The sequence below is a fragment of the Triturus cristatus genome, chromosome 5_1, assembly GCF_964204655.1.
Source record: "Triturus cristatus chromosome 5_1, aTriCri1.1, whole genome shotgun sequence".
Lineage (NCBI taxonomy): Eukaryota > Metazoa > Chordata > Amphibia > Caudata > Salamandridae > Triturus > Triturus cristatus.
In genome coordinates, this window is record NC_140587.1 from 16,374,183 (window position 1) to 16,388,265 (window position 14,083).

At 50.3% G+C, this 14,083-nt stretch overlaps 1 protein-coding gene across 2 annotated transcripts in view; it reads right to left on the minus strand.

Moving 5' to 3' along the window:
• Window positions 1–245: 245 nt before the first annotated feature.
• LOC146829969 (GTPase IMAP family member 9-like) overlaps window positions 246–14,083 on the minus strand; it is a 54,851-nt gene continuing 41,013 nt past the window's right edge. For both annotated transcript variants that reach the window (XM_085604222.1, XM_085604223.1), the window contains exon 7: window positions 246–4,734. In XM_085604222.1, coding sequence (XP_085460348.1) covers window positions 3,566–4,734 — 1,169 coding nt within the window. In that variant the 3' untranslated portion in view covers window positions 246–3,565. The remainder of the gene's footprint in view (window positions 4,735–14,083) is intronic.

Sequence of the window (14,083 nt, forward strand, 5' to 3'; positions counted from 1 at the left end):
TAAAGTACACTGCATTTTACAGCCAGCAAAACAGACAGGGCAAACATCTGGGAGCAGACCACACAGAAGAGGGTCATTTAGAGCAGAAGCTGCACTTATTTTCTCAATCTGTCTGAGCTCGGCATTATCTGTATGAGTGAGGATGGCAGCTGAACATAAATTCTGTTACTCTGAGCATGAGGTCCTGACACTGACACTTGCACAGTGAGACTTTTTCACATAGGCAAAACATTGAAAAGTACCAATACGAAAGAATTTCAGTTTATTCTGTGTATTCAGAATACAAATTCTATTAAAACACGTTAAGCACAAATATTTGCACAGTAGAAATAATTCGATATAATAATTCTTATAAAATGTGGAGCGCGAATAAGTGATCGGAAATAAATTTGTCAATGATGATGAAAAATCTCGGTCCTCAGACATGAGTTTTGATGCATAGGACCTGTGACCATGGGCACAAATTAAACCAGTGGTCTTCAAACTGTAGGACGTGACCCCCTAGGGGGGTGTGGATGGGTTAGGGCCTCCACATGCACATGTAAATGAAGATGGCCTAAAAGTGTGGCGATGTTTATTTGCTGCATTTACAGGCTGTCTTCATTTACGTGGGGCCGGAGGTCAGTGAGTGTGCTGCTGTGGGCTCGGCTGGGCAGTGTCTGGAGTCTTATCTCCGGCAAGCCCGAGATCTTCACAGGTCTTTAAAGACCATTTTAATACCTTTCTGAGCTGGTTGCCAAGGCATAGTTTTTTTCCTGGTTCCAGTACCCCCTGGTCCCCCCCTTTTCCTTACATTTGTATTTTACATCTACTGCTGTAGGGTGAAAATGCATTTCATGAAAAGGAATATAAAAAAGGGTTGCCAGTAGAAAAAATCCAAGCCATGTATATTTAAACAGCCTGCAAAGACCTTGTCTTGTCACTAAATGGGGTTATAAATAAAAAAATATGTAGTCATTTGTAATGTGACTTTTCCGTCTGTTCCCTTTAATTATCAGTCATGAATCCCACCCTAGAACACAATTAAAAATGCTTCCTATTTATATTTGCTGTTCGAAGTACGCACAGATAAGTGCTGAAAATAGGGCTTTAGGTGACTGTTTATTTTTGTACAGCCTGCGAGGTCAAAATGAGCTGGCAATCCTAATCATAAAACTGGAAGTTTGTTGCAGGATCAGCACATTATATATTTCCTCCACCCTCGATCCCTGATTAATGCCATATTAGCAATAGTTTAACTTTTATCTGAAACCCTACGCCGCACTCAATAACATGCTGAGTTACATCAAGTGTAGGGGAATGCACCCTGCATTCGGACAACTCACTCCTCATTCTCACCCGTCACTTTCACGCTCACCCTGCACTCACAGTGCATAGTTATGGATTTCCTGCATTTGCCACATAATCCATCATCTGCTGCATAATTTGCAGATAAAAACAACTTGTTTCTAGTTCAAATGGTTTAAAAGTTACTAAAAATGCAGCCACACATGTTACCTCACAGTGGAAGGCCCATTCTAAAGGTTGACTGGTCACCTTTCTGTTGCTTATTGCTTATTGGTGTTAATGTGGTACTTATGAGGGGCAATACAGGCCAGGACAGAGTTACCAAGTGTAAAAATAGCAAAATAATGCAGTAATGCTATCACAAAATATGCATCATAATTTGGCTTTGCTTGCTGAAGAATTTAGTCAACCATGCTGCAGAATTTGGCCTTCTCCTGCCGTATAATTACAATGGCCCTGTTTATAGTGCTAGGAGGTCCCAGCCTGTGGTAGACAGCACTGTGAATATATAAGTGTTATTTTGAAACAGTATTTACATACTCTGAGATAGGCTGCTGCAAAATGATGCAGTGATTGAGATAAAACAAGTTCTTACAAAATACACTTTTTAGTAATAAATAATCAAACTGTATCTAATGCAAACATTTTTGTGAGTGTCTTCACTATTCCAGATCTCAGTTGATAACACCCTTACATTACATCTCAAAAAGAATAGATCTTTGCAACATGAGGTATCAAGCACAGCCACTGGAATTATTCAGCAGAAGAGGACAATATTATGCAGCAGGTTTGACTAAATTATGCGGCACAATGTGCCACATTTTGTGGTTAGCAATACTTCTTTTTTTGTCATTTTAACTCACGGAAACGCTGTCAGGGGAAATATTTCACCTCATTAGTACCAGTTTAACACCCAAATACAGCAGTAAGCAACTACAAGATTACCAGTCAATCTTTGCAAAGGGCCTTTCACTGCTCCGGAACACTTTGTCATGCTATAAGTAACTTTTGTTCCGTTTGAGTTAGGATCAAGTTTTTTTTGTTGAAATCTGCAGATTATGTTGCAGATGCAGTAAACTGATAATAGTGTGTAAAACGCTGCTGCAGAAACTCATAATTCCAGTGGCCCTGTTTTTAAGTGACTCAATCAGTTAATGGCTGGTAGAAAGGCTGGTTTCTTTTTTAACTTTTAACACTACCACCACACCCTTCGCTTTCAGGCAGAGGCACCTCAAAGTCAATATTTACCATTCTGGGGCAGTTTTTGTGTAAAAGCTGAGTCCATGGGGTGGCAGGTAGAAGGCCAGCAGGGTTGCATTCAGATCCAGAGCCCTATTCCTCTCGATCCTTGGGGCCTCACAGTAATGGACAGAGGAAAGGAGCAAGATTCATGGATATAGTCAAAGAGAAGGCCCAGAATAGGGAGCACTGTATGCAGACTCATTTTTGTGTTTACAAATGGCCAGAGAGAGCTTCTTCAGAGAGATACCCCAAAGAAGGAAACAATAAAAGTGTTATTTTTTTTAAAGGGACCTTCATTTGTGAAGCTGGTACTGCTGCCAAGTGTGTAAGTGGCCACTGCTGGTTATCTTAAAGGAGCAGATGCAGCAGGACTGGGGCCCAGGGATTTGGGGGGCCCACTGCATCACAATTATGATTGTCTACCTTTTAAAAAAAAGGGGCATCAGAGCTTATTGTCCTTTCAAGCATTAGGACAGAGATGATGATCCATCATGGTGGGGAAAAGGTAAAAGAGGCAGAGGAGATAGCCTGATACTCAGGACTGCAGTTATCCTTAGTGCAGCAGGTATAGTTGCATTGGGGGTCAAAGAGTGTGAGGGGCTCACAACACCCCAATTATGGGGAGCAGTTTGTTTGGGATATCTGTTTTTGTTTGATGCATTTGCTGTTTTATAAGTCTCATATTTGGTGCGGTTCATAAGCTAATGAAAAAGTATTCCTGAAATCATCTCATAAGCCCCGCTCCCTGCACGCAGCCAAGTCCCTCCCGCTCCCCCAATCCTTGCCATAAAGTTTTGAAGGGGGGCCCGACCTCAAAACATTTTGCTTAGGGGGGGCTCAGATTAAAAAAGTTTGAAGACCTCTGAATTAAACACATGGCCAAAATTCCATGGAGAGTATGAACGCGCTGTTGCCGCAGCCAATGGCTAGAACAGGAAATGGAACTTAGGATGCAACGAGAAGAAAATATATAATTACTATAAAAGTAAGTTGACCAAAAGGGCACCCGGGAAGAAGTCACTTCTCAGATCGAGCACTAACCAAACAGGTTATTAAAGTATTCAGAAACAGCGCTTGCCACCACCCCTAAACCCGCCCCAATGGCCGCGCCAACTGCTGTCCCTGCCAGCGCGCCCACAGCTGCACCGGCCACTGCTCCCACTGCCATTCCACCAGGACCCAACACAGCCCCAGCCATAGCGCCCATCTCTGCCGCCACTGCCATGCCTCCTAACACCCCTACACACCCAGCCGCAGCCCCCCCTGCCACAGCGCCAGATTTAGCCCCCGTTTTGGCGCCGTCTTTGATACACTGCATAACATCAGACTCGGCCTCCTGTCGAGCGTTCTTTAGTTGATCATTTAACAGTTGTTCATATTTTGCCCATTTCAGTTTAGTTTTTTCATCTATTTCCTCCTTCTGCTGCTGTGTTATTTCACCGTTGTTTTCTTTCTTTTGTCTCTCAATTAATTCCTCTTCCTCACGCAGTAATTGAGCTTTTTTCCTTTCTGCTTCTTCTTGGATTCCTTTCCTTATCTCTTCCTCTCTTTCCTGTAGTGCCTTTTGCGCCCTCTCATACATCTCGTGAGTGTAGAACCCCCCTTTATTCCTTTCCACCATGCCTTTAATGACGTCATACAGTTCCCGCCTCTGCTGCTCCGCCTGGTCTCCTGTTGCTCTGTTGTTGAAAGCGCAGTAAGGCCTCCCAGGGTTTACGATCAGATCTATAAACTCTCCCTTAGGATCATTAACAAAGCTCTCTAGTGACTGATCTTCCAGGTCCTCTTTCCGGGTAAATAGGACCACCATGTGCTTATCAGCCCCCGCCCCGAACAGATCCTGCAGCATGTTGACCGCGTTCTTTTCCTCCGGAGTGAACCGCCCCGCCTGCAGCACCAGGAGGATGACGTGAGGCCCCGGGGCGCTGAGGACCACGCTTCGCGCCACCTCTTTCATAATCTCATTATTGCAGACTTTTGTGTCAAAGAGCCCAGGAGTGTCGATGAGTTTGAGGTTTTGGCCATTGAAATCACCGACCGCCCTGTTACACTCCGCGGTCACTGACCCTGATGAGACTTTAGACTCAAACTCTTTCCTCCCCAGGATGGTGTTTCCGGTGGCGCTCTTTCCAGTTCCAGTTTTTCCTACAAGAACAATCCTCAGCTCTGTCTCCTCTTGACTTTGCTTCATAGTAACAGGGTCACCTGATGAGAGAAAGTAAGAGAGAATGATTCTTGTATCCTGAAGACAATATGTACCAATACAACATGATGTTAAACTGTGATTATTACACTTATAAAATCCCATTTTGTTTCCGTTTGAGTTTCAATAAATATATTTTTTTTATATCCTGCATTTTATTCTTATTTATTTTTATTTTGAAAGTTTTTATATAGCGCTAGCTTGACCCGTAGGTATCAGAGCGCTTTACATACATACTGTAAAGAAAAACAGACGGAAATTGCATTACATAGTAGGTGGGCAGTAATGAAGCAAAACCAGGGATAAAAAAAATACAGCATGGAAGTTAAGGTGGTTAACACAGTCCGGTCACCAACTATCCTTGAATGTCAAGAGAGAGGAGTAAACTCAGATATTGAAGTCTAGGTTAGTTGACGTTGGTCAGGAATTTATTTGTTAAGGAGATGGATTTTCAGGTCCCTTTTGAAACAGGAGAAGGAGGGGTTGCATCGGAGGACTCTAGGGAGAGCGTTCCACATTCTGGGAACGTTGCCAGACAACGATCGGTATTGTGTGGTTTTCTTATTCAGTACCGGAGGAATAAGAAGGAGTGAGTTGGAGCTTCTCAGCGATCTGGATTGACCTGCTCTTATCAGTTTGTTGTTCAGATAATTAGAGGACGGAGAGTGAAGGGTTTTGTGTGTGATGCAGGCCAGTTTGTAAATACACCTCCCTTCAATGGGAAGCCAGTTGAGGGAGTTGAGAGCTGGAGTGATGTGATCAAATCTTTTTACTCCAGATACGAGTCGAGTGGCCATGTTCAACACTGCCCTTAGAGGGGCTAGGTGAGCTTTTGGAGTCCCTGTTAGGATGGCGTTCCTGTAGTTGATTTTAGAGAGAACTAGGGATTGGACTACTGTCTTGAGGTCATCCTGGGGAAGGAAAGGTTTCAATTTCTTGAGGTGTTTTAGAGAGAAAAGAGCACTTTTTTAGCAGAGTTTTTGATGTGGACCTCCAAAGATAAGTTCTTGTCAAGGGTGATGCCTAGAGACTTAACTGAGACGGATAGGACGATGGGGCAGTTTAGGGCAACCAGATTCTTGAGCCACTCTTGGATTGGATGATGGTTGCTTTTTTAGTTCTGTTTTATCTGGATTGAGTTTTAAGTGGTTAGCGTTGAACCAAGTTTGGATCTCGATTAGAGTGGAATTGAGGTGTTGGATGTCGCTGGGAGACTTGATTTTGAAATAGATTTGGGTGTCATCAGCGTAAAGGTGGTAATTCACTCCAGGGGGGGTGTGGCCAAGCCGGCTACCATGGCGGCTGCATCTGGCTAGGGCTCCGCGATCGGGCCGAATAAGCAACCACTTCCAGACGTTGCACCCCCCGGAAAACACATCTCTGGGTGTCGGAGTGGCCCGGGTGTCTGCTGCTCCGAGGAGGTGAAGCGATAAAGGGGAGGAACGGAGTGGCGGCGACATACGGCTCCAGACCGGGACCGGGGATCACAAGATGGCGGCGGGCTGTCCCTGAGGTCCGCGGTCGAGTGCCCGGAGGACAGCTGGAACGGGAGTGCGGCCGACGACACTGCCGAGTGAACCCCCACTGGGCCTAGACCGGTACCTGAACGCTGCTGAGGTCTGGTGGAGCTCCGGAGGCGGGTCGAGAGAGTGGGCAGAGAGAGGGCGGCCATGATGCCTGCAGTACACGTTCCACGCAGCAATCAGCCCCGCGACTGAGAGGACGAGGCACTTCAGTCAAGAGCCGACGCATTCCCTGGGGGCGCCTGGAGGCTACAACTGCCGCGGTGAGTGTGGAGCTACGTTGGGCGCCCCGGTGGGTCTGGAGGCAGGGCCGGGACGCCTGACCCTAAGATGGCGCCCGACGGGACATCGCCACATTAAGGCCTGGAGCCCGTAACTGAGAGCAGGGGACACCGATATTGGGGGAGAGCGCCCCCCGTTCCTCCCAGATCAATCCCGAGACGCCCCATTCTGCAGGGAGGCATGCCCCTGGAAGACGCCCAGAATAATGAGAAAGGCCATCCTGGGGATCTATCGAAGAGTACCGATCGGTGGAGTAGCCTGTGGGGGCCCACTTCGAAAGAAGGCACAAGGCGCGACGACGCCTCCCGCATACTTTGAATAACGGTCCCCGGGATCGACGGACGGCGACCTCCTAGTGGCGCACAGACGGGGGCAGGATAACGGAGGATATCGTGGAGCGGAGGAGACCTGTGGCGGAACACGAGGGACCCCGGCGGGGACGCAAATCATTGGTGGGAGTGAGATCGACGACGGGGAGAACCCCCCTGCCTCCTCGGGAAGAGAGGGGGCCCACGTCCCCCAACAGACGGGCGCGGAGGATCACGTGGAGCTGAGGAGGCCCGTGGCGGAGTACGAGGAACCCAGGTGGGGACACACGGCATTGCTGAGGTCGAGACCGGCGACGAGACGGACCCCCCTGCCTCCTCGGGAAGAGAGGGAGCCCGTGCCCCCCAGCAGACGTACCCCGACCGCAACCATGGGGAAGCCCCGGGGGACCAAACAGACGTCGGTTCCCGAGACGGCCCCAGAGAAGATGCCCAGGGCCCAGTCGTGGGTGGGCGCGGTGGAGCCGCCGCCTGACTCCTCGGTGTCAGTCAAGCTGGACCAGGTTCTGGCCGCCATAGAACACTCCAGAGTCTCAATGGAGGAGCGGCTCGGAACGCTAGTGACGGACATCAGCCTTATCCGTGACGACCATCGGAAGCTGGTGGATAGAGTGAAGGATGGAGAGAAGAAGATGGACGACATACAGCCAACGCTCGAGAAGCACCAGCAGACGCTCCAGGAGGTGCTACATCGCCTAACCATCATGGAGGAGCGGGCGGACGATTTAGAAGGGTGCTCAAGATGCTGCAACATTCGCGTAATAGGGCTACCTGAAGGAATCGAAGGCGCGGACCCCCTGCAATACTTAGAGACTTGGGTAAAATCCTTCACTCCGGATAAGGATCGCTCCGCATTCTTCTCTATGGAACGAGCCCACAGGGTCCCGGCCCGCAGACCACCCCCAGGGGCGCCCCCGAGGCCGCTGCTCGCAAAGTTCCTCCACTTCTGAGACAGAGATGCGGTGCTACGCTCGGCACGAGTGGCGGGCACCCTGCGGGTCGACAACCAGCGTGTTATGGTGTTCCCCGACTATGCACGGGCAGTTCAACAACAACGGGCCTCCTTCCTGAATGTAAAAAGACGGCTGCGCGAGAACAATATTCAATACTCCTTGCTTTTCCCGGCCCGCCTCAGGGTGGTCTACGCCGACTCTACTGTGTTTTTCACGAATGCCACGGAGGCTCAGGATTGGGCGGATCAGCACTGCACACGACAATCTAGGGCGGAGATCACAAGAGACCCGCATCCTAAGCCTCCACGATCCGGAAAACGATCGCAACGGCGCCCACGTGGGGGCGTGAGTGGCAGAGCTCGTACACGCACCCAAGACTCTCCTGACCTCAAGCAAATTGTGAAAGAACGGAGGGAGGCATTGCAAGCGGTGATCGACCTGCAGGCATCCCCTCTACCGGATGACATTGACCGGCCACCGCATATCTTTACCTCGGAGGAGGAGAATGACAGTGATGGGACAAGGACGGGGGAGGACTCCATGACGCCCCCCGTGGTCACTCCGCAGACGGCGGACCTCATTCTAGATGAACAATCAGGCTCCCGAGCGAAATAAGAAGGGTCTCTTGGAACTACCATTGAGCCAAAATGTACTTTCTTCCACACCTATTGAACGCCGGCCCCAACCTCGTAGCCTACTATAGCAGGTGCAACGTCCATTTTTTGTACTAAAGGCCCGATTCGTTCCTGGCCCGATGCGCATGCACCGCCGCCCCCTTCTTATATTGTTGCATCCCCCTTAATTGGGTAAACAGGTTTGGACGCATCGTCCTTGATGATGGTTCCCAGGCATTGGGGAAGTTCCCCGACCCCATTTGTTCCGTTGTATACCCCAGTTGAACACTTTTCCCACCCCCCACTTGGAGTGACACAGATCCAGCCATCTCCCACTTATGCTTATGCGGCGTCGGGGGACACAGACACCCATAGCCAACTGAAGCGACCGAGATATGCGCACCTCCATAGGCGTAATCCCTGCGCTTTGCGAGCAGACACAGAACATGACACATCATATGCCACACACGGATGTTACCATCCTCACCCTGAATGTTATGGGGGCTTCACACTCCACGCAAACGATATGCGGTGTATTCCTACGCGAAGCGTCACAGCACCCCGATAGTCTTTTTACAAGAGACACATCTCATTGCAAAGGAGGTCGGGAAACTACAATCGAAATGGAGGGGTCTCATGTGTGCCACAACCTATTCTGCGTATGCACGCGGGGCGCTGGTCTGGGTGCGACCGGGAACTCCCTTCCAGGAGCTGCGGAGAGTAGTCGACAAAGAGGGTAGATATGCGCTACTGGAGGGTCTGCTAGATGGGCAGGTAGTACTTCTCGGTAGCATTTACGCCCCTAATGTTGACCAAGACAAGTTTTGGGACCACCTTACTGGGGTCCTTGCCCCGTTTGCCTCTATACCCTGGGTCCTGGGAGGAGACTATAATTGTTCACTTGACTTGAAATTTGACCGGTCGCACCCGCCTCCACTGCATTCCCCGGCGCATAAGCAAACGGATAGATTCCGGGCTTGGATTTCGCACTGGTCGCTCACCGATGCCTGGCGGATGCGCCACCCCCTGGACCGCTTGTATTCCTTTCATTCCATCCCACATAACTTGCGCGTCCGACTTGACCGCTTCTTATGTACGGCGACTATATTACCCAAGATCACTCACACAGACTACTTGGGCAGGATCATATCTGATCATGATGCTCACATTCTCCAGTTACACTGGCGGCCCCCACACCCACCGGTCCCCACGTGGCGTTTACCGCGGGACTGTCTATCAGACCAGATCTTTTGTCACGATCAGGGAGGTAGCATCCAAGACTATTTCACGCGCAATTCGGGGACAGCATCATCTAGGTTAGTGGAATGGGATGCGTTTAAGGTGGTGGCCCGGGGAGAGTGCTTGAAACAAATAACGGGTGTTAAGCGCGTACTAGAACAGGCCCTCACTACAGCGGAACACCGCCTGGCGACCCTCACCAAACGGGACGCTGCGTCCGAAGAGGAGACGCGGCGTATAGCCGAAGCAAAAACGGCCTACCAAACGGCCTCCGCGGATCTGCGCAGGTACAACTTCCGCTCATATGCTACACGGATGCATAGAGAGAGGGACAAGACAGGCACTCTACTGGCATGGTTGGCCAGGCAAGACACGGAAGTCAAACCCATCACCGAGATACTGGACACTGGGGGGGTGTTAGTGCGCTCCCAAGCGGAGATTCTGGGGGCCTTCCGCGACTACTATGCTGAGACATATAGCGACCCCACCTCTGCTCCGCAAGAGGTGGTGGATCGCTTTCTCACTCCTTTATCTCTCCCAACAATCACGAGGACAGAGAAGGAGACCTTAGACGCCGTAATAACCTCAGTGGAGGTGACACGGGCCCTGCGTGCCCTGGCCCGAAATAAAGCACCGGGGCTGGATGGGTTCCCCCTAGAATATTACACGACTTTTTCGGTGCACCTAATCCCTCGGTTAGTGGAGGTGTTTGCGGCGGCGCTGAAGAACGGAGAACTGCCGAAATCTATGCGAGAATCCGTGATCGTGACATTCCTGAAACCACATAGGGACCCACAGCGAATGGCCTCCTACCGTCCAATATCGCTATTATCAGCAGATTGCAAACTCTTCGGGAAGACATTGGCGGATAGATATGTCCAAATTATACGCTCTCTGGTTCACCCGGATCAGTGCAGATTTATACCCGGCAGATGTACGTCCCAGAATATACGCCGAGTCTTCCACATTCAGGATCAGGTACGGGGGGTATACCCTCGGGCGGCCTGTCTCATCTTAGATCTCGAGAAGGCCTTCGATTCCCTCACATGGCAGTTTCTGTTCTCGGTGCTGCAGCGAGTAGGCATTGGGCCCACCCTCCTAGCCTATACGCGCTTACTGTACACTGGATTGACCTCGCGGGTGCGCCTAGGCCGATACATATCGACGGAGTTTGCGGTTCGGAGGGGCACGCGACAGGGCTGCCCATTGTCCCCTCTGCTTTTTGCCCTGGCAGTGGAGCCTCTGGCCATACGACTCCGGCAGGAAGGGGAGAGCTGGGGCATCCCGATCGCAGGCACGGTGCATAGCGTTTCCTTATACGCGGATGACCTGCTGATCTATGTGCGGGACATTACGGACGATCTGACGCCCCTCTGGGAAACTTTGAGGGAATTTACTGCGGCCTCGGGATTACGGGTGAATTGGGATAAATCCACAATTTATCCACTGCATCCGGAACTCCCTCCACAGGGGGTTCACATAGGTGCTCAGCGAGTGCCCTGGAGCGCGGAGGCCCCCCGATACCTTGGTATTCGTCTCTACCACTCCTCCGTAGATATGTTCGGGGGTAACCATTGCAGGGCACTGGCGAGTATTAGAGCTACGATCGGATTTTGGAAGAGCCTTCCATTGGCCCCAATTGGGAGAGTGGCGTTGGCCAAAATAATCATGGTCCCGAGATTGCTGTATTTCTTCACCAATCTACCCGTGGTCCCGCCCAGAACTTTCTTCCGGGACCTAGACTCCCTTCTTAGCACGCTCATTTGGGGGTCCGCCAGGCACAGAATAGCCCTGACAAAACTACAACTGCCCACCACGCAGGGTGGCTTGGGAGCCCCATCATTCGAGGCCTACTTCTTGGCAGCACAACTGCAATGGCTGTCTCATTGGACAGCAGACAGGTATAATGTGGAAACGCATGCCGTCGCAGGACAGGTATCGGTTCCGGAGATCCGTCGCTTGCTCCTCCCTGGCACACGCCCAAAGCCCACATACCCTTTGCAGGTGTTGGTCGCACGTAAGTGCATGTTGCGGATACACCGCATGTCCCCGGGGACCCCGTTGTACTCCCCTCTACTCACCCTGGTAGGATGGCCCAACCGGGAGCACTACTACACAAATAGCGCGCTTTGCACATTGACGAGGTGTGGCTTAACGGAGGCGGCGTCCCTTTTCGAGGACGGGCAACTAAGACCGTTCCTTAGCTTAGTGGAGGAGTACGAGCTTCCCCCAGGACAATTCCTGCTTCACCGTCAGCTCCTGTGCAGCTTCAGACCGCATCAGGACCTCAGTAAAGGGGAACCACACACACACCCAGTGCTCCACACGATCCTACACATGGGAGCAGGTCGCCATCTAACTACATGGCTTTATAAAGCCATACGGGAATTGACTAATAAACCATTGGAGACCCTCCGGGCCACCTGGGAGGCGGAGATCGGGCGGGTGCTCCATGAGGGGGAGTGGGAGAGAGCCTTGAGATACCCTAAGAAGGTCTCCAGAAACGCACGTTTTAAAAACATCCAATATTACATCCTACACAGGGCCTATCTAACACCTGCACGCCTCCAACGATTCTACCCCGACACCCAGTTCCTGTGCCCCAGATGTCATGAGCAAGATGCAGACTTTCGACATATGTTTTGGAGCTGCTCCGTCATTCAAATCTTCTGGCACCACATTCACACTGCTTTGGGTACCCTCACTGGGTTAACTTGCATGAACACTTGGGAGGCCAGCGCCATAGGCATCTTTCGCGTAAGTAAGCAACACAAGGTGCGGACGCGCTTCCTCTCCTTAGCGGTGCTCTTGGCCAAACGCAGCATAGCCATGCATTGGCGTTCCCTCACCGGCCCCCCGTTGGCGGCGTGGGTGGGAGCTACGCGCAAATGGGCGGCGGCGGAGGAGGAGACACTACGGGAGGAGGAGGTGAAAGGGACCCGCAAACATCCTATCTCAATGGAATGGGCCATGTTATTGTACCAGTTTGGGCAGCTCTCCCCAGGGGCGGACCCACCAGACGACGCATCTACACAACTAATCCAGGGCACACAGTTACAGGCCCTACCCCCCTGATTCCGTAGCCACCCAACCACGCGAGCTCTTGACAAGCCTTAGCTTCAGGCACACTATTGCACTTCTCGGTCGCACCGACTAGGATAGGCAAACATAAGTATCAGCGATGCCTCACCATCACGACGCTACATTCCCTCGCCAGTGTAATTGGACATATTCCTCCATATCCATTCCCTAGTTTATGCCTATGTTAAACCCCAGTTCCTTTGCCATATATGGAACCCGCGATCGCAGGATCTAAACGTCAGGATAACTGTATGCATTATTTATGCTTCCTGGTGACGAATCATCAATCAGTACAGTTGTTAAACACCATTACAGGATGTATGATCGGATACGCTCACCTGAAGAATATGAATGATGTACAATGTATGAAATATGAAAATGGCAATAAAAATAAGTTAAAAAAAAAAAAAAAGGTGGTAATTCACTCCAGCTTTTTTCAAGATGATTGTGAGGGGCTCCATGATTGAAGAGGGCCGGGGAGAGGATCGAGCGACCCCAAGTGTGACTTTTGTTGGCTTCGAGAGACAGGAGTTGATTTTAATTTGTTGCGAGCGGTGTTGAAGGAAGGAGGTGAACCATTTTAGTACTGTGCCATTGATGCCGGAGCGCTTCGACATGGTTTCCAGAAGCGCTGGATGATTTACTGTGTCGAATGCCGCAGAGAGGTCAATAAGGATGAGTAGGCAGGCATCACCTTCATCCAAAGCCTTATGAATATCGTCAGAGATGTTGAGCATAGCTGTTTCCGTGCAACAGCCTTTCCTGAATCCTGATTGAAAGGTGTCGAGGAGGTTGAACTCAATGTGTTTGTTGAGTTGGTTGAGAACGCATTTCTCCAATGTTTTTGCAAGGAATGGGAGGTTGGAGATAGGTCTGAGGTTGTTGAGATCATTAGGGTCGGCCCCTGGTTTTTTGAGAATGGGTGTGATTTGTCCAAGTTGAAGGGAGTCTGGGAGACAGCCTGAGGTGAGAGAGGCGTTTATGATTTTTGTCCAGAAAGGGGAAATGGTGAGGTTAAGTTATTTTATGATTGTGGATGGGATGGGGTCCATAGTGTGGGAGGAAGGTTTTAGGTTGAAATTATACTGAAAACCTAATTTTCCCACATTAGCTCAAAGTCGGACCAATGCACATTGTTTTTTAGCTGGTGGCAGACCTGATTGTCCTTGGTAAGAACTCTTTCTGAATGATCAGGGGTGGTTAGAGTGGGGCAGGTTAAGAGGGAAGGAAGGTTAGGGGTTTGGATGAAGGATTGATCAATTTGAGACGTTATTAGTGAAGAAGGTGGTAATTTCTTCACAACGCTCATTGGTGGCTTTGATTTCTTGAGAGG